Source organism: Brachyhypopomus gauderio, chromosome 1, assembly GCF_052324685.1.
Source record: "Brachyhypopomus gauderio isolate BG-103 chromosome 1, BGAUD_0.2, whole genome shotgun sequence".
Lineage (NCBI taxonomy): Eukaryota > Metazoa > Chordata > Actinopteri > Gymnotiformes > Hypopomidae > Brachyhypopomus > Brachyhypopomus gauderio.
This window is the reverse complement of record NC_135211.1, coordinates 2,048,883-2,070,259: the sequence shown is the minus strand read 5'-3', so window position 1 is coordinate 2,070,259 and position 21,377 is coordinate 2,048,883. Positions and strand designations below refer to the sequence as shown.

The window sequence follows — 21,377 nt, the reverse complement described above, 5'->3', positions numbered from 1 at the left end:
AATATGGCACATTAACACTGTGCAAAATGTCAAAAATATTTTAAAGAAAATATGCCTGCCTGAAAATATAAAAAAATTGCCACACAACTCCAAAAAAATTATAAGCAAAGGTTTAAGTAACGGGGTTTAAAAATCAAAGAACAACAAAAAATGTTTACAGGCCTACTTTATAGGCACAGGGAGAACATGCAAACTCCACACAGAGCGGACCGGACCGAGAATCGAACCCAGACCATCTTACTGTGCGGGCGACAGCACTAACCACCGCACCACCCCAGTTGGGGTGGTATGCTGATACATGATATTCTGAAAGTGTAACAGCCTTCTCCTCCGCAAATCCTCTTTCGCATGTCTATTTAGTGTTCCTCTTGATTGTGTGTGCATGTGGATATTTGTCTGGTTAGTGTTGTATGTTGGATGGCATGACTTCATAGAACTTATAATTAATGTATGTGTAATAAAAGTTCTTAATAAATAATACATATAGGTTCTTAAAAAAACATTTTTGTTCCCTTTTTCCCCCATTTATTACTGCTAGTTATTACATTATTAGGTATTACATTGTCACAGATGACTTTAAATAAGTTTACTCTAAATATGTAATCATTTAAATTACAGAACAATTGTGAAAGCCAAAGCCTTTTTGGCAGAGTAAAGATGATTTTATTTGTAAAGTAAAAGAAAGCAAAACTCATTTAAATCATACCTTGGCTGCTGGGCTCCACATCTGGCTTTTTAACAGTTAGGTCTAGTGGAGAATCCTGGTCAGCCATGAGAAGCTTGCTGAGGACAGGGTTCTGTGCTGAAGCCACAGCGCTGGTCCCAGGGCCGGTACCACCAAAGAGGGTAGTGGGCGGAGTCAGGGCCAAGTCCAGCAAGGGCGCTTTTGGCAGGCTTTGGTCCTTGGTGCCGTTGAGCTGGGACTGAGTATAGGGTATATCCTGAGTTGAGCTGGTTTTTGAGGTATATTCTGCGGCGAACTGTCTAATCATTCGCTGCATTATTTCCCGTGCCACTAAAGGAATGTGGGGATCTGTGAAGCTTGGGAGGTCTGCAAAAAATTTAACCCAGAGAGCAAATGCACAAGTGAATACACATGTTCACAAATATTTTGATCATCAGAAACATCACTAGTCCAAGGCGTTTAGTTTTCAGTTTCAGTTTACTAGCTGCCATGTCATATTTGGCAAAATCAACTGCACTTCACACATACAAAAGCAATGTGACGACATGCTTGAAGGAAATAATTTAAAAAGCAGTGATAAGTGATAAGTAAAATTTAAATGTCCCCTTTGCTATTAGCACAAGTTCAACTTAAATTCCTCTAGATGTCCATAAGAATACAACTAAAACCATAAACAATAAAAATACAAACAAAAACTGGAAAGAGTCTGTAAAGAAAAAAGACAGACATGTATATAGGCACACAGGCAGTGAAAAATAATTGTTGTTGCCTGTATGAAAATTGATACACACAAAAAATGCAGTTGATCAGATACATAGACAATAGTGTTCGTTGAATGGTACTGTAACGAGTCAAGGGGACAGGCGTGACGCAAACGCAAGTTTTTAAGTAATTTATTAAAGGAAACAAGCAATGGATTAAACTGACGGAAACTACAAAGCACACGAGAATATACGTAAAAGCAAACATCCAAATGACAAGACGGCACTAAGAACCACTAAGAGACAGAACTAATCTTGACTTACTATGAAGACAACACACAAACATACGACAGAACTAGAATCCACAGAGGACTAAATGAACATAAGGGGTATAAACGCTCAGGGTTATAAATACCTGAGCGTTTTTATAAAATGTTCATTGCTCACCACTCAGGTATTACATCTGTGTACTTTAATAAAGCTAGCTTTTAGCCGATTCCAAGAAGGGGAGCTATGCAGGCATTTGTCTTCTATAATTTGTGAAATCTATCATTTTTGAGAAACTAGTTTCAGCCATCTAATGACAATGGAAATGTACCATATTTTCCGGACTATAAGCCGCTACCTTTTCCCCCACGATTTGAACGATGCAGCTTATACTGAGGTGTGGCTTTTCTGTAGATTTTTCTTCACCCATCAGGGGGCAGAGCAGAAAGTAATTCAGGTGGTAGGTCAAAGTTGTAAATCAAAGAAGAAAGTGCTCAATTTCATTTATCACATGCAAGCAGCAGGCACTACAGATGATAGTAGGGAGTTACAGTGACTATAACTTAGTTCATTGAGCACTCTAATTTTGTCCTAACTAGATATTTAGACATAATACTGCTGTAATACTGCGAAGTCATGGACAGAGGTGAACTTCAGTATAGCCAGTGTGTATTTCATTTAAAATAATTAACACCCATGAGCCAGTGTGGCTTTGGACATAGATAATGCAGTGCCGTTTGTGATGGATAATTAATTAAAGTCTAGCTCTTAATTATGCATAGAAACATAAATCGACAATATAATCTGTAGCGTCTTTATGTGCGGATAAACGAGGGGAGTCGGAATTCGACAAAACACCAGCTGAAAGCCAAAACGCACATGAAATGCTACAGGCACCATTCAGAAACTGATCAGTTCAGTTAAATGTACGGCGAGTCCCCATTTATCGAAGGGGTTAGAGACTGAAAAGTCCATCGTAAAGCAGTTTTTGTCATTAAGCATGACCCTAGATTTAGATACGCTTTGATCGTAAATACAGTATAGAAAAAACAATGTTCTCGTGCGTGCGTACAGGGTGAGAAAGAGCGATCGCGTTGCTGAGAGGGGCTGCAGTGGAGGCTGTGCTGCCTCAGCTTATCGTACACAACACTCCACTGTGCTGCCACTGCTCCACCGTACACTGTGCGAAATTTTTTTTTAAGTCGGTTGTAACTCCGGTCCGTCGTTAACCAGACCCATCGTTAAGCGGGGACTCACATACATATATATATGTATATATACGGTGCAGTTTATACAACATTTTCCATAAAAAATTTTTTTAAAGTTGGTAGGTGCGGCTTATATTGAGATGCGCTCTATAGTCCAGAAAATATGGTAATTACTAACAATTTCCTCAAACGGATGTGTGTACTTCATATATGTTTCTTCCAACTGCAATTACCAGCTTATGTATTCATTAAGTAGCTAATGTATAGAGAAAGTGAATCCAACTTACCCCTTCTACAGAAGACAGCATTGAGAAAATCTTCTGCTTGCCTCTCAAGTTTGTTGATACTGGATTTCTCCTGGCTATATCTGCCCACTTCTGATAAGACTTGGTTGCTCAAACCAACCAAGTTCTCCTAAAGGTGATAAAAAGTTTAAATGAACAAATTAATTACAATGATCTGGGTAGTGTTTAACTGGGCTCTCTCAATTGTGAAGAGTTTGAATAAATCAATTACACACACACACACACACACACACACACACACACACACACACACACACACACACACACACACACAGAGTAATATATATATATATATATATATATATATATATATATATATATATATATATATATATAAGTTTTTAAGCGGGAGCGAGGAACCGACAACAAACCTAAGTTGAATGACCTAAGACAACATGTGGCTACATGTGGCTTAAGTAACTCGGATAGATACAGTGGAGCCTGGTCATGCAGCGCTCTGTAAGTAAGAGTGAGAATTTTTAAATGTATACGTTGTTTGACCAGAAGCCAGTGCAGGGATGATAATAGTGGAGTAATATGGGATTGTTTATTTGATCGAGTAAGCAGTCTAGCGGGCAGCATTTTGTATTGCCTGCAAGCGATTCAAAGCAGACACACTAAGTGAAGTAAATGGGGAATTGCAGTAATCAATGCGAGATGAAATAAAAGCATGAATATGCATCTCGAGCTCTGAATTTGAGACTACAGATCTAGGTTTGCCAATGTTTCTCAAATGGAAGAAAAGATTTTGTCAGCTGTTTAACATGTCTATCGAACAACAATGACTGATCAAATATAACACCGAGGTTACACAGCGTCGTCTGGGTGACTGGGGAAAGAAAACCAAGCGATTGTTTGATCACCGGAGTCACCTTACTAGGAGCAACAATCAAAACTTCTGTCTTTTTTGCATTTAGCTTTAGGACATTATTTGACAACCAGTTCCTAATGGCTTCCAAACAGTCAAGTAGCCTATGTAGACTCTGAATTTCGTTCGGTTTAAAGGAGAAGTAAAGCTGAATATCGTCAGCAAACAGATGATAAGTAATGTTAAAACCATCGATTATCTGGCCTAAGGGAAGCATGTAGAGAGAAAATAACAGTGGGCCCAGGACCGAACCCTGCGGAACACCACAGGACAAAAGAACAGAGTCAGAGACAATTTTCCATATTAACAGCAAAGCGTCTTTCAGTTAAATAAGATTTAAACCATTTCAATAAACCTACACAATCTCTCAGTCTCCTAATTAAGATCTGATGGTCTACAGCAGGGGTACCCAAATAGAAATGATGACGGGCCACATTTTATTTTTACAATCACTGACGGGGCCGGTTACGGAATGGGTGGGTGGGGTTGAACGCATTTGGGCGTCTGCTACGTGTGTTGTTCCCATAAAGGCAATCCCCGGCATCGTCTTGAGATCGCGGTGCGCGATTTCAAAATAAGAGCGGATAGCGCGATTGAAAAAAAAGATTCCTAAAAAAAAAAAACCACTTTTCAAAACAGCTCGCGGGCCAGAAATAGATAGCGGCCGCTATTTGAGTATGGGGGGTCTACAGTATCGAATGCAGAACAAGCAATACTAAAACTGAACAATCACCTACTATAATTTTTATGCTCTGCAGGATCAAGGTTCGTTTTTTTTAATCACTGGCTGGACAGATGCATGTTTAAAATAAGTAGGAACACAACCTGTCAACAAGGAAGAATTTATAAGAGTTAAGGCTGCAGAGCCTATATCTGGAAAAACTTTTTAAAAATGGTGAAGGTGGAATTATATCCAAGGAACTAAATGAAGCTTTAGTTTTTGCGATAATGTCCATCAGATCTCCTAAGCTAATGGTTTGAAATGACTCCATAATTAATGTGCTAGTACAAGAAGCCAGATCGACCTATTTTGCTAATTTAATTTTATCCTCTAAGAGAAATCCTAGGATTTAATTTGATACTTTAAATCGAATAGTTGCCCCTCCAAACAAGACCTTACCATGCTTCTCAGTCGAAGATTGTAATAGGTTTTTATCTTTCTTTGTGGATAAGGTAATGAACATTAGATCTGATATCCAGTCTGTGAAGTGTACAATTAGCGGTCCTCCACAACATTCTTTAAGACTCCACTGTGCTGCCAGTCAGAGCCGGTCCTGACCAATGTGGTGCCCTAGGCGAGATTTTGGTTGGTGCCCCCTGCATCATCAATCATTGGGTTGATTGTGTCACTATTAAAGAAACAAATAAGCAAATAACTTAAATATTACCACATAACAAGCAATAAATATAAAGGTGCTGCACAAAAAATATTTTTTAACTATTTTACATAACGTAGTAATAATAATAAATAAAAATAAAATAAATAAATAGTTAATAATAATAATTTAATAATAAATAAAAAAATAAACAACTACCGCCACCAGTGCAAATCAGGGCAATTTGCCTACACTGTAAAAAAAAAATCAGTTAAATTTACGGTAAAAGACTGGCAGCTGTGGTTTCCAGAACTTCACCGTAAAAAAAAACGGTGACAATGTAAAAAACACTACGGTATCTTTTTTTGACAACCGTAAATTTCATCATTTAGAACTGTTCTTTTTACGGAAAATGACTTTACAGCTTACAATAATACACTGTAAAAAAAAACGGTGACAATGTAAAAAACACTACGGTATCTTTTTTGACAACCGTAAATTTCATCATTTAGAACTGTTATTTTTACGGAAAATGACTTTACAGCTTACAATAATACACTGTAAAATTAACAACTTTTAAAAATAAACCTATAAAACAACTGTTTTACTGTTTATCTCTATGATGAACACATTACAACCATTATTATTTTACAGTATTTGTAAAGTCCAACTTCACAGTAAATTACTGGCAGGCCGCCATCACTCGGGCCTCCCAGTTGTTACCACCAATAGATCATTGGTTGCCACATTTTAAGGCAACAAGGCACTTTTATTTTGCCTTAGCAATGTAATCACGCATGAAGCCATAATTACGCGCATTAAACACAGTACGTGAAACATGAGGGCAGGTCATTAGCACTGTAACATTACACAAACACGGTAGGTAGACTCAGACAATGTACAACTACATAAACTAATACAGGGAGACTTTAACAAAACATATAATCAAATACATAATCAACAACAGCATGTCATAACACTTACACATAACGCGTTTCAATAACGGAGCCGCGGGGGCTCATGGGAAGTAGCGCCGCCCCCAGTGGACCGACGCTACACAATTTTACAGACTTTAAGCAGAAAAGCCTTAAATTTTCTCAAAAATCAGCAGTGCTCCTTGTATGTGCACTGAATTCAAAAATCTGTCCCTGACACAGATACGTAATGTGTACGCTGGCAGCGATAAACTAACCAGAGAACATTACATAAAATGTAATTGAGTAAAGAACAGCCGGGAGAAGCGTATCTACAGTCACCATTCGACTGAAGGCAGCAATGATAGCACAAGACTTGAATATCGAAAACTTTTAAGTGCACCTTATGTTCCAGAAAACACGGTATTCCTTATATGTATAAATATTTGACCCATATTTACAAAGACAATTTCTAAAATGGCAGTACATTGTCCTATATTTCAACATGCTTTACCTTTCAGCACTGGCCATATTTTTAGCATTTTCTTTCTGTAGAAATCAAGGTGCGATTTTGCTGATTGATGAATGGTTTTCACTGTAAATTGAAATGTAGGCTACTCATTGTAACGATGGCGGGTAGGAGCAAGGACAAGACACAAATCCTGCTTTGCAGCCAACGTCACTGCTTTATTCAACATATGACGACAGTAACACTCACACAACGTGCACACTAAAGACAACGACAAGCACACGACACTGCGCGAACGCACATTAAATAGACAAACTACATGAGCCCCGAGACGGGCCACAGGTGGGACGAATGAACACACGCAGACACAACCACACCCACGAGGAGCCACAGAGGCAGACGGCAAGACGCAGACGACGTAGACACGCCCACAGGGAGGGGTCCGGAGCTGTTCCATGACACTCATCAGCAAAATCTGTAATTTAGACTGAATATATATATTTTTTTAGGGTAATTCGTTGTTTACTACATTACGGAATTTTCCAATATATTTTAAAATATTGAAATTAACATTAAAAATGTGTGCTTTATACATATTATGACTGTAAAAATTAATTTTATATACTGTTTATTTTAAGTAAACTATTGCATCTGTTACAGTGATATACTGTTTTCTACTTTATGATCTTTTACTGTTGCTATTTTATAGTTTATTACCGTAAATCCAACAAACATTTTTTACAGTGTACTGCAACATTATTTCAAAAGTGCATCTGCAATGAACAGAGGAGTGTTTTAATATATATTTATTTTAAAACTTGCTGAGCTAAGCTAATCATAGCACCTACTAGGATTGGGCAGTATGATGACAGTGGTGGTTTTCACTAAGATCATACAGAGGGGAAAAGCCACAATGACGATTGAGTGTTAGTTGTGAGTCAAGTGAGCTGGTTTCAAAGAAAAACACAACAGCTATAGATTGGCAACATGTTGGATTTGTTTCAAATAAAAATGAGAGACCATTGGAGCACGCCCCTACAATTCTAATTCGATAATATGATTGGTTGATAAAACTGCCAATCTATAATATAAGCTCTCAATGTAAAAGGTCCTTTCTCTCTTTTACCTAGAAACAAAGGTGTGAAATATTCTGATTGGTTGATTTTTTATTTCACCGCTGAGGTTTTTTTTCCAGCACAGGTACGAAAAGTGGATTTGAAAGCCGATTTACAGGAAAAATACAAATTATTAGTGAAGCGTTACTAACATATATTACATATAATAGATAAAGCATCCTTTTTAAGATCAATTAACCTTCAGAGAAGGCGTTGAAGTCCCTGACGGTTCGCCAATGGTATAGTGTTAATTCACCACATATTACCCTTATATTACCTGTTTTGCCGCCTTTCTTCCTCCACTTTTCTCCTTTTTCTACCTTGGGCACCAGAGGACTTCTGCCTTTTTGACGTCTTTACGAGGAGATCACCCAGATCAGAGTCACTCACTCTGTGGTGTCTTTTCTCCCCACAGAGAAACAGTAACGAGGTGCGCAGAGCGCGCGGGGGAGGGCGGGTTGGCGCGCGGGTGATAGGTGTCATGTGTTATTATAATAATTATTAATTTGACTAATATTATTAAACAATGAAATTATGATTATGTGGACTTTGCTTGTTTTCACATTTATTCATTGTTCATTTGTTAAAAAAAAAATAAATGCATGCACGAGAGCGCCCCCCTGGACAGACGGCACCCCTAGCATTTGCCTATATCGCCTAATGGAAGGGCCGGCCCTGCTGCCAGTGCTCCTCCGCGCTCTGCGCAAAAAAGTCAGTCGTAACTCTGATCCGTTGTTAACCAGACCCATCGTTAAGAGGGGACTCACTGTATTATGTGCAAAACAAAAAGTTATTCTCTGTCAATACAGAGTGCAAATAGTGCAAACAGAGCCTGACCAAGTATGTCACTGAATTTGCTGCAACTACACTGCCATGTTCATTTTTAAGAATAATAGCATCCCCACACTGCTCCCGATATCCTTTGCTGTCTCAACTTGCCAAAGCGTGCCTTTCTTCCCCTACTACCTATATTCAAGTGAGATATGTTGATTTGAGTACTGAGCTGTGGTGGTGCTGTAAATGTCTCTGCATCCTGCTCGAATTAGTCGCTGTGTACAGCTTTATTTTCATACAATGTTTGCATATGGCCCGTGTCTTATCAGTCACTCTCTTGCCATTTATCATTTCCGCCAGGTTTCCAAAATGCTGCCAAACAAACTATTTGAAAGTGGCGGGGGCATCTTCAATAGTAATACCTGTATTTTCCGACATCATTCTGACGTTATCACAAATCTTGCAGTTACGTCTCGTGAGATCTAGTGACACGAGATCTTGTCACACCCCTAATATTGAAAATAAAGCTATAATTTACTTTGAAATATCTTTTTCTTTGGGCCCCTATCTTGACATGACAGATCTGTTTTAATGTTCTGAGATAATATTGAGAGAAAAGGGGCAAAATTGTCTAACCATAAAAATGCAGCACCAAGAATAGAAGTTCTTGAAAAAATGTTTAATGACGTTCTAAACAGCCTCTGAAATACACTGGCATAATCTTAAACAAGTATTTTTAAATATCAAATAATAGAGAAACATGGCAGTTCTGAATATTTCCATTAACATCATGTCTGCCAAGTCAAACGTCTGATATGTCTACTGGTATAACCACCCTTTTAGGAGCCATTTTGAGCCAGAAGATCATGTAATAGAATGTGATGTCAAACAGAAGTACCTCTGAAGACCCCAACTGCCACAAGTCAACAACAACATACTCTCTCCTCTTCTAATAGATGCCTCTTACAAGTAAAGAAAAAGTGGCTCGGCACAGAACGCGTGTTAATGCGGATCCTACTGCAAGGGCAAATTACCTTGTTAAAATATGTACATACACCCTCACATACACATGCTAGTGTTTCATGAGAAAGTAAAATCAGTGATGTAGGTCTCTTAAAAGGTAGTTTTATTGAGAGGCTTGAAGTCAAAATGGAAAACAAATTAAGGCCCTGGACATTAGACTAACAGTTTCAGTCATCTTCTGTACTTTAGCTATCAAAGAGAAAGAGACTGGGAAAGATCACAAACATTCCAGTCACAAATCTGCCCAGGGAAGCACAGTTGCAGATGAGGGAAGAGTGGAAGCAGTATCAGAGAGAAGAAGAAACGGGTGCTTGCTGAAGTTTTGAAATTCATCTATAACTGAATTCAACAGCAGATGAGCAGCTTTTAATGCCCCTTCAGAGCCCATAGTGTATATTGCTGATTATGACTATGTGCAGCCAAGTTTAAAGAGACCACAGGCACAGTTGTCACGTCCAGCCCCTCCCTCCTCCCTGGTCCCGCCTAGCTTCCCGTTCCCATTCGTTCCTCCCTCTGTCTATCACACCCTTGTCGTTAGTGCACACACCTGAGTCTTGTTTCACCGTCTTGTTTCTGTGTATAAATCCCCCTGGTGTGACTTCCGGTTATGGCAGCGTAGTGAGCAGACGTGACTTTTTGAGCTCTCGGAACTTCTGACCATTTAACATTACTCCAAGTCCATGTTTGAGGTTTTAGTTTAGGAATAGGTAGATCGCTTAAGTTCAAGCAAAATATGCCAGTTAAACCAACAAAATCACGAACGAAAACAGATACGTGTAGCTCTTCTCTAAAAAAGTTTGTTGAGTCCAAGTCAACAATGGCGACGGCAAGCAGCGGATCACTGACTGAGACTCTGCCATCGGGTGAACCCAATTATGGAATAATACTCGAAGCAATCAACTCTCTCAAAACAGAAAGTGTACTGAGACACACTGAAATTATGGAGAGTATGGAGAGTATTAAAGCGGATTTAGACTCGATTAAAACGCGTCTTACTGCCGCTGAGTCTCGTATAAGTGAGACGGAAGACGTAACGACACAACTGAAAACAAAAGTCTGCGAGCTAGAATCTAAAGTAAAATCGCTCACAGTAAAAAACGAGGACCTAGAAAACCGCTCACAAAGATCCAATGTCTGTCTCCTCGGGCTACCGGATGGTGTGGAGGGGAATGACGCCGAAGGCTTTCTGGAGAAATGGCTACCAGAGGTTCTCGGGGCTGAAAACTTTCCCTCACCGCCAGTGATTGAGCGTGCGCATCGGATTCCGAGCGGCTCCCAAAACACCCGAAATCAAGGACCAAATCCACGACCATTAATAATGAAGTTTCTCAACTTCAGGGACAAAGTTCGGGTGATGAGAGCCGCACAGGTCTCAGGCAGGGTTATGTATGGAAGCGCACAGGTGAAAATTTTCTCGGATCTCTCTGCAGAGGTACAGCGACTGAGGAAAACATTCGACCCCGTCAAACAAACGCTGCGCTCCCAGGGAATCAGATTCGGACTTTTATTCCCTGCGAAACTTCGCATTAACCATGAAGGTCGAAATTTACTGTTCCACAACCCGGACGATGCCATGGCGTTCATCAGAGATAAAAACGGATCAGCGCACGACTGAATATGAAAAGACGGGGACCATGATGTTGGTCATTAATCCTAAATGGATAAGACATTTAGATCACTGTGATTTCTGACACAGCAAACCTCACTGTGAGTATGGTAGTAATACGCAAACTTGTATATATGTTTATTAATATTACGTATTTGAATAACACAGGGTGATGCTGCACTATTACTAGTCTATTATACCAAAGTAGGTTGAGCACAAAATACACGAAGTTTTGTTTAATTACCAAACGAATTTAGGAATGTTAAAAATGGCTTTTTCAACATATACTAAGTAATGTTCAATTGATAGTAGATTCATATTTGTTCCGGAGCTTAGCTTAAAGTCAACTAATCATTTTTATCTTCAAGTAGCCTGAGAATGTTAGGGAAGTTTTATAAATAATTAGATTTGACTGTATTAGGTAAAGGCAGTCAGTTGGGTGTAGGACCAAGTTCAGGTTCGTATATGTTTACTCCTTATTATGGTTGTGTGTGTTATTTTAATGTTTTTGTTTTTCTCTTTTTGGGGGGGGGATAATTTCCAATGCAGTGACATCCAATCATACACCCCAGAGTTCATCAGCCTACATAATTCAACTAGCATTAAAACATACTACCATATACATTCATAACTGCAATATATATTATTAATACGTAAAATGTTTGAAGACTTATGTAGAATAACGTCATGGAATGTTATAGGACTGGGAACTTTATCCAAACTTAAGCAAGTGATGACCAGACTTAAATACATGAAGGCAAATTTAGTGTTTCTCCAGGAAACACATTTAACTTCGCATGATGTCACTAGACTTCATAAAAGATGGCAAGGTCAAGTTTTCACAGCTAATTTTTCATCTCAGGCAAGGGGAGTAGCAATCCTAATTCACAAATCTATTCTGTTTCAGGTCAGTAATGTCAGAGGATAAATGTGGCAGGTCAATTATACTAGAGGGTAATTTGCTTGGGAAAAGTCTTAATCTCGTCAATATTTATGCGCCTAATAAAGATGAACCAAAATTCTTTGAAAACATGTTTTTAACTCTGGCAACATTAAAGGGGGATAACATTATAGGTGGAGATTTTAATTGCACACTGGACCCAGAGATGGATCGAATGGGTGGGAAAGATAGTTCTCATAACCAGTCAAGAAGCTGTATTACCAGGTTTATGGATGAATTGGGTTTGTGTGAGATATGGAGAATCTTAAATCCAAACAATAAAGAATATTCTTGCTTCTCAGCAATGTATAAGTCCTATTCACGATTGGATTTCTTCCTAATATCAAAACTTTTGGTATCAGATGTGATCAGCTGCCTTTATAATGGTATTGTTCTCTCTGATCATGCCCCAATTTCTCTCGAATACAGAACATCGAAGGAATTTAGAGGACCCCCAAGATGGCGCTTTGATACCAATTGGCTATGTGACCCCAAATTTTTAAGATATATCAAGGAACAAATTGATCTATTTTTTCAAGTGAACACTTCACAAACGTCATCTTTGGTTAAATGGGATGCATTTAAAGCATTCATCAGAGGCCAGATACTGAGCTTTACAAGCTACAGAACCAAAATGTTTAAAAACACGATGATTAAACTTGAACGAGACATTAAAGCACAGGAACTTCACCTAGTGGTAGATAATAGTCCTGAACAACAACACAATCTCACACTTTTAAAGGCTCAATATGAGGAATTAATGGCAAATAAAGCGTTAGCTAGTATTAATAAAATGAAACAACAGTATTATGATCAAGGGGAAAAAGCTGGGAAATTACTGGCATGGCGAATCAAAACTCTACAAAATGAAAAAGCAATATTTGAAATAAGAAATATAGAAGGAGTCAATACAACAAATCCCAAAGAAAGTAATAATACATTTCAAACCTACTATAAAAACCTTTATAAATCAGATTTACAGACTGACACAGATGCACAAAATGTGTTCTTAAATAAACTTAACTTCACTGTATTGCCACAAGGAAACAAAGAAATTTTGGATAGGCCCATAGTGATAGCAGAACTGAATGAAGCTCTTGGACATATGAAAAGTGGAAAGAGTCCTGGTCCGGATGGCATTCCTATAGATTTCTATAAAGCTTTTAAGGACCAGCTTATGTCGCCTTTTCTGGAAATGCTGGATGAGGCAGTAGTTAAAGATAATCTTCCTCAATCAATGTACGAGACGCTCATCATGGTCATCCTGAAGCCTGGCAAACAGTCCAACAGATGTGATTCTTACAGACCTATTTCACTAATTAATGGCGATACAAAACTAATAGCGAAAGTACTGGCATTGAGATTGGAAAAGTTCCTACCTGATATGATACATATAGATCAGAATGGATTTATTAGAGGCAGACAAGCATTTCACAATATAAGAAGGGTGCTAAATATTATGCATATTAAAAAAGATAGTCCAGATGTAGCTATTCTATCCCTAGATGCAGAAAAGGCCTTTGACAGGGTGGAATGGACATATTTGTTTGAAGTGTTGACTAGGTTTGGGATTGGAAATTATTTCATAAACTGGATTCGGCTTATGTACTGTAAATCAGTAGCAGTAGTAAAAACAAATAGCATTGTTTCTGAGGCCTTTAACATTTATAGAGGAAGTCGCCAAGGATGCCCTTTATCACCTCTCCTGTTTGCTTTAGTGATTGAACCCTTGGCGATTACCATAAGGACACACCCTGAAATTACCGGAATAAGTGTGAATGGACACGAAAATCGAATTTCTTTATATGCGGATGATATTATTTTGTTTCTATCAAATTTAACTCAATCCCTCCCCTCTCTAGTAAATATTCTGGACACTTATGGATCCATTTCGGGGTATAAAGTTAACAGTAGTAAGTCCAATATTCTATATTTAAAAGAATCTGAAAGAAATAACCCATTCCTTTTTTCAAAATTCACCCCATGGTTTCACTTATCTAGGAATAAATATTACACCAAGAATAGATGACGTATCATTTAAAAATTATGACCCTGTTTTAAAATCGACTACAGAAACAATGGAAAAATGGAACAAACTTCCTATTTCACTAATTGGCCGCATAAATATTATTAGAATGAATGTTCTGCCTCAATTTCTTTATCTCTTCCAGTCTATACCACTAGACCCTCCACCCTATTTATTTAGCAAATTAAATAAGATCATAACTAAATTTATTTGGAATAAGAGACGAGCAAGACTTCGACTCACATTATTATATCTCCCTTATGACAGAGGAGGACTGAAAATCCCAAATTTTCGTTGGTACTACTGGGCAGCACAGATCAGGGCAGCCATGTGCTGGTTTCTAGAAAATTCCTCACTTTCATGGGTGATAATAGAGAGATCATCTACCTCGGAATTACCACTTAATCTGTACCTTAACTCAAAACCAATAAAACATTTATTGAAAGATACCCATAATCCATTTGTTAAAAACACAATTAAAGTGTGACATGATGTGCAGGAATATTTGGGCACTACGGGTAAAATGTCACCTCTTACACCAATTGGGGAAATTATAGATTCCCTCCAGGAATACATGACATTGGATTCAAATTTTGGGCGGATAAGGGACTAAGTTGATTGATTTGTATGATGAAAATAATTTGTTATATTCATTTGAAGAAATTAGCAAAAAGTTTAACATCCCCACAAAACACTTTTTTAGATACCTACAAATCAGAAGGTATATTTTAGTGTCACAGGAGAGGCCTAACAATAAACCTATGCCTTCATTACTTGAAAAAATTGTTCTGGAACATTCATCCCAAAAAGGCCAAATATCCACTATTTATAATACCCTAAACAATTATTGTACAGAGTCCTCAAAGAAGAAAAAAATTGCTTGGGAAAAAGACCTGGAGGTAGAAATAAACGATGATGAATGGGAAACAATATGCCAAGACTCACAATCTAATTCGTTAAACACTAGGCTTAGATTGATACAGTACAAGTGGATTATGAGGTTATATTATTATCCCTCTTTGCTGCACCAGTTTGATGAGAACAACCCAGATACATGCAGTAAATGTGTGGTGGAAGTTGGAACATTATTTCATTGTATGTGGGAATGTACTTATATTAAACTTTTTTGGGGGAATGTTATTGAAATTATATCAAGGATCATCTCAACTGAAATACCCCTGTGCCCCAAATTATGCATTCTAGGTTTATTTCCAGAAAGCATGATACTTTCAAATACGAATAAAAAATTGATCAACATATGTCTCCTTCACGCAACACATAATATAGCTTGTAATTGGAAGAGTATGGAACCACCAACAGTGGGTCATTGGTTGAAATCGTTGTCTCAAACTATGGCATTGGAAAAATTAACATTTGCTACTCAAAAGAGTATTTTTAATGTGAGATTGTAACAGAAGGTTGAATGTCTATTGAATCTCTCGGCTGCATTTCTTTTATTTATTTTTTGGGTGTGTATTTTATTTTATTATTATTTTTTTTCATTTATGATATGTATATAGTTTTATGTATCCAACTTTGTCTATAATGCTTGTTTGTATTGTTGTATTTTGAAAACAAAAATAATAATAATAATAATAATTTAAAAAATCCCCCTGGTGTTTCGCTTCTGTGTCGGTCATTGTTCGTCGTGTTTTGCCATGTCCCTGTCCTTACTCAGTAGTCTATGTTTCCTCTTCGTTTCTCCTGTGTGCTTGTAGTGTGAGTACTTCCCTGTTTTCCTGCTCATGGTTTGTATTCCCTGCTATCGTGTTTTACGTTTCTTGTCCATCTCCCTTCTATGTTAGTTAAAGTTATAGTTCCTTCTCGTTGCCCTGTCTCCTAGCCCCACGTAGTCCTGATCTTATTACGTATTGTTTGTTCGTCTCCCTGATTTCAGTTGCGTAGTCTGGTGTATTCATTCGTGTAATTCCTTGCCCTGTTAGTTTTCCCCTTCCCTTTAGTCGCCGTCCTCCCCGTAATTACTTCTTGGGTTTTTCTTTAGTGCGTTGGTTATGTGTCTCCCTCGCCATGCTTGTTTTCTTTGTTTCAGTTTACTGTTTTGTGGTTTTACGCCCGGTTCATGTTAGTTCAGTTTCATGATGGTTTAGTCAGTCATTTAGTCATGTTTTTCTTTGTCAACTTACCGTGATCTCTGTGGGTTCCTATGTGTTCAGTGTTTGTTTCCCTTTCTCTAATAAATCTGTAAATATTCTGCATGTGCGACAACCCGCCCCTTGAAACGTTACAACAGTGCTGAAGAAAAGAGTGAGTGAATGAAAGAATGAAGTGAAAGAATGAAGGCAAAAAAGCTGTAACGGAAAGTTGGTGAACTCAAAGAAAAGAATGAAAGTGCGTGTGAGAAACAAGAGGAGAGACAAAAATAAAATTGCAGAGGAGAAAAAGGAGAGGGTTGTCACCTTTCTCACTGAGAAACTGATGTTTGGAATGTTCAAAACATCTCATATGCACATGTACAAATGTCCTTGTCTACCTTTTCTACTTTTTGTTTAGCTTTTTATTTACTTTTTAAAGTGCACAATTGCTATGCACTACTAACTTATAATAGATAGACTTTACTGGACATTGCATCAGATACGCACTTTGGATTTACCGGCTTCATCCCACCAACGCTTCAGCCTATTGTTCGCTCCCACAGCCACTACCGCCAGGAAGACCCAGTGTTACTGACTGCGAGTGAGGTACATGCAGCCCCGTCGACAGGGGGGGACAACCGGGTCTGTTGTCCCGGGCCCCAGGGCCAGGGGGGCCCATCAAAGAGCCCAGCAATTTATTTTTTATTTAAAGTCTATAATTTTAAATAATCTTGAAATCGTTCATTAATATAAAATTCTGTACTCAAAATAAGCTCAATGGCTAAAATATACTGCTCAAAAAATAAAGGGAACACTAAAACAACACATCCTAGATCTCAATTAATAAAAATCTTTGAAATCAGTTGAAAATCTCTCGTTTCTACTTGTTATCTGTTCCATTTGCACAAGAGCAGATGAAATTGATTCACAATCAGTGTTGCTTCCTATCTGAACATGAAGTGTGGATGACTTGGAGTTACATTGTGTTGTTTAAGTGTTCCCTTTATTTTTTTGAGCAGTGTATATATGTTTTTACCTATCTGCATATTTTCCATTAAGTGCATAGACCCCCGCCTCCCACTGAAAAATGGTTTGATCCAGCACCGACCGTAGCCAGCTGGTACCCGCCCAACAGCGGGAAATACAGTGGTGGATAGTTAAAGTAAATACAGAAATTTGCAGCGCAGAAAAGAAAGGAAAAACATTTACCTGACGAATTTTAATGTTGCATTGTGTTCCAGGTTTGAAAAGTGCTGGAATTTAGGCTAAAGTACTTGAAAATGCTTGAAATTGTAACTACTTCGTTTCACAACAAATAGCTGTCTGACTGAACAGTTCTCTTATATTACGTTAACAAATACGAGCCTCTTGTAATTCCAGGATGAAACATGAGAGAACCTGAAGACGTTCATATTGGGCGTTTTGAAAATAAACAACCATTAAATAATGTGATAAAAAGCGAATTATTTCGAATCATTTCGAGTATATGTATAAATATTTACCTTAATTAAGTTTAACGTTCTGGGAAATATTGAACTGGACCTTGAAAGTGACGTACAAGTGCTTTAATTCCACCTTGTAAAGGTGTATGAACCCTGCAAACATGACTTTGTTCATTGTGCTGAGGCGCGGCGCTCGCAAAGTTACAAAATTCGAGAGGTGCACGATCTCGCGAATCGACAGTGCGTGAGGCCCTCGCGCACGGGCATTGCTACTGCTATTACGTCATTTTCGCTGTGTGGAATATAAACCAGTCAGCTGTCAGAAACAGCTTTGATGTGTGGCTATATTATATACTATATGACCTAACACAAGGATTGAGAAAATTCAAATGACGTAAGCTGGAGGGGGAGGGGGGGCACATGAAACTTTCTTGTCCCGGGCCCCAGCAAGACTGTCAACGGGCCTGGGTACTTGGAGGAGGAGGAGGTGATGGTGTGGGGTACATGAAGGAGGTGGTGTGATGGTGTGGGGTTACGTGGAGGAGGAGGTGTGATGGTGTGTGGTACATGAAGGAGGAGGTGTGATGGTGTGGGGCTGCTTTGCTGGTAAGACTGGGATTATTCAAAATTGAAGGCACACTGAACCAGCATGGCTACCACAGCATCTTGCAGCGTCATGCTATTCTATCTGGTTTGCGTTTAGTTGGACCATAATTTATTTTTCAACAGGACAATGACCCCAAACACCTCCAGGCTGTGTAAGGGCTATTTGACTAAGGAGGAGAGTGATGGGGTGCTGCTCCAGATGACCTGACCTCCACAGTCACCAGACCTGAACCCTATCGAGATGGGTTGGGGTAAGCCAATAAGACTTTGACTCATGAACAATATATTACCACTAATAATGAGTGTCCTCCCCTACTGAGAGGATATGTACTAATTGAGATGTCTACCTCAATATTCAGGACAAGTATAATTCAAAATGACTTCATATTTCTGAAATTCATCTACACAGTGTCTTCACTACACTTCTCCTAACCAATGGAAATGATGGGTAGAGTCAGTGATAATTCAATTGGACAAAATATTTACCTTCTTCTGATTAGCTGATGATTTATAGTAGTGTTGATGCAATGAACATGGAAACATTTAATGAGCACATGGAGTAAATCTGAATGCACAAGCAGCCTCCCTAACCAAAATAACTACAAGCAGGTTTGGCAAATCTGAACAGAAGGAGAATGTATCTCAGAGTGGTACTGCAGAACAAGAAAAATGTGAGCATATTTTTGAAAATGTGTGAGAGCTTGGTCAATCAGACTAAAGGTTAGATTTAAGTATAACGATAGTCATGATGATCATATGAGTATGAGATGTGTGGAATAACTACATGACTTACATTATCTTTTTCATTTTATGTTTTACTGAAAAACATACACCACCAATTGCATAATGAAAATACATGAGCATAGTATGAGTCTTAGATCTTTATGTAAAGCAGTGAAGCTGAGTGAGGAATATGTACGTGCACGAGGAGGTACATGTCTAGACCACAGCCCAAACACCCATCATAAGCAACATTCAACATTAGCAAACTATTATGACACCCAGAGATAAAAATGTAATTCCAAACCTAAGCCACTGACACCAGTCACTGTCATATCCTCTACCACTGCATCCATAAACCTCCTCTTAGGTCTACGTCTCCTCCTCTTGCCTGAAAGTTCCATCCTCAAGACCCTCCTACCAATATACCTCTCCACCCTCCTCTGTACATGTCCAAACCATCTCAATGTCGCTTCTCTAACTTTATCTGCAAAACATGCTACATGTGCTGATCCTCTAATAAATCCTTCCTTGTCACTCCAAATGAGAATCTCAACATCTTCATCTCCCTCACCTGTCTCTTTGTCAGTGCCACTGTCTCCAGTCCATACAGTCCCTGACATAAGTTCTGTCGCTTATCCATGTTGTGGAAACAAAAGCTTATAACCTGACTTTAAATTCATCGATTGGTTTTAGAATTGACTCATATGAGAGGTGAAACCCTTCCAAATGAGATTTAATTTACAAAAATTAATTTGCTTCACGGCAGAAATATTGATCATTTAATGAACACAGAAAGGTCAGATTTTGGCAAGACAAAAGTTGTCACCTTGTCATATAATGCACCCAATCCTAGTTTACAGCCTCACCTGTGCTCACTAATTGATTGGTTAATTAGTGGGTGTGTATAAAAAGGACTCCAGGACCCCAGACCTTCACTTGCACTGCAACTTGACCTCTGACAACATGCCAAAAAATCCATCCTGCGACCAAAGCCTTGATTATCAAGATGCTGAAGACCAATTCCACTGCAGAGGTGGCTGGCACCTTTAACGTGTCTAAGCGTCAAGTACAAAGAATTTAAAAAAAGATTTGAAGAGACTGGAGATGTTGTTGACAAGCCCAGATCCGGCAGACCCCACAAGACAACTGCTCGGGAGGAAAGTTTGTTGGTTAGAAAATCCAAAGCCAGTCCCTCTTCCACTGCAGCAGAGCTCTACCAGGCCTGGTCACCTCAAGTCCCTGTGTCAACTAGAACAGTTTGTAGGATTCTGTCTCGAAATGGCCTCCATGTTTGAATCAGTGCCCAGAAGCCAGCACTAAACAAAAGGCAGGTAAAAAACATGTGGCATTTGCCAAGGCCCACAGCCTGCTAAACAGATGGACGCTGGAAAAGTGGCAGAAGGTTGATTTCTCAGATGAAGCTTCAGTTGAATTACACCACAGCTGCCGTAAATACTACAGGAGACCTACTGGAGCCCGTATGGATCCAAGATTCATCCAGAAAACAGTCAAGTTTGGTGGTGGAAATATCATTGTCTGGGGTTACATTCAGTATGGGGGTGTGTGAAACATTTGCAAGGTGGAAGGCAATATCAATAACCTAAAATATCAAGAAGTATTAGCTACATCTTACATTCCCAATCATAAAAGGGGTCAGATTTTGCAGCAGGATGGTGCTCCATCTCATACATCCATGTATACATCAAAGATCCTCAAGGCAAAGAAGATCAAGGTGTTCCAGGACTGGCCAGGCCAGTCTCCAGACATGAACATCATTGAGCATGTTTGGGGTAGGATGAAAGAGGAAGCTTGGAAGACAAAACCAAAGAATTTTGATGAACTCAGGGAGGCATGTAAGACTGCATTCTTTGCTATTCCTGATGACTTCATCAATAAATTGTATGAATCATTGTCGAACCGCATGGATGTGGTCCTTCAAGCTCGTGAAAGTCACACAAAATATTAAATATGGCTCTAATAGCACCACATTATGCTTCGTCTCCACTCCTCAGGCATCTTCTGACCTTCCAAGATTCTGTGAAATAACCCAGTCAAAAACTCCACTGCTGTCTCTCCCAAACAATTCCATGCCTCCACTGGAATATCATCCGGTCCAACTGCCTTACCACACTTCATTCTCCAAATTGCAGCCCTTACTTCCTCCTTGCTCACCTGAGGCACTTCCTGATTTACAACCTCTACCTCTTCTAACCTTCTTTCCCTTTCATTCTCTTGATTCATCAGTTCCTCAAAATACTCCTTCCACCTTCCCAAGACACTCTCCTCACCAGACAAC

At 38.8% G+C, this 21,377-nt stretch overlaps 1 protein-coding gene across 1 annotated transcript in view; it reads right to left on the bottom strand.

Annotated features, from left to right (window-relative positions):
• lcor (ligand dependent nuclear receptor corepressor) overlaps positions 1–21,377 on the bottom strand; it is a 105,808-nt gene that overhangs the window by 45,601 nt on the left and 38,830 nt on the right. Inside the window, exons 4-5 of the mRNA XM_077006627.1 lie at positions 3,149–3,275; positions 707–1,051 (exon numbers count right to left, since the gene is read on the bottom strand). Coding sequence (XP_076862742.1) covers positions 707–1,051; positions 3,149–3,275 — 472 coding nt within the window. The remainder of the gene's footprint in view (positions 1–706; positions 1,052–3,148; positions 3,276–21,377) is intronic.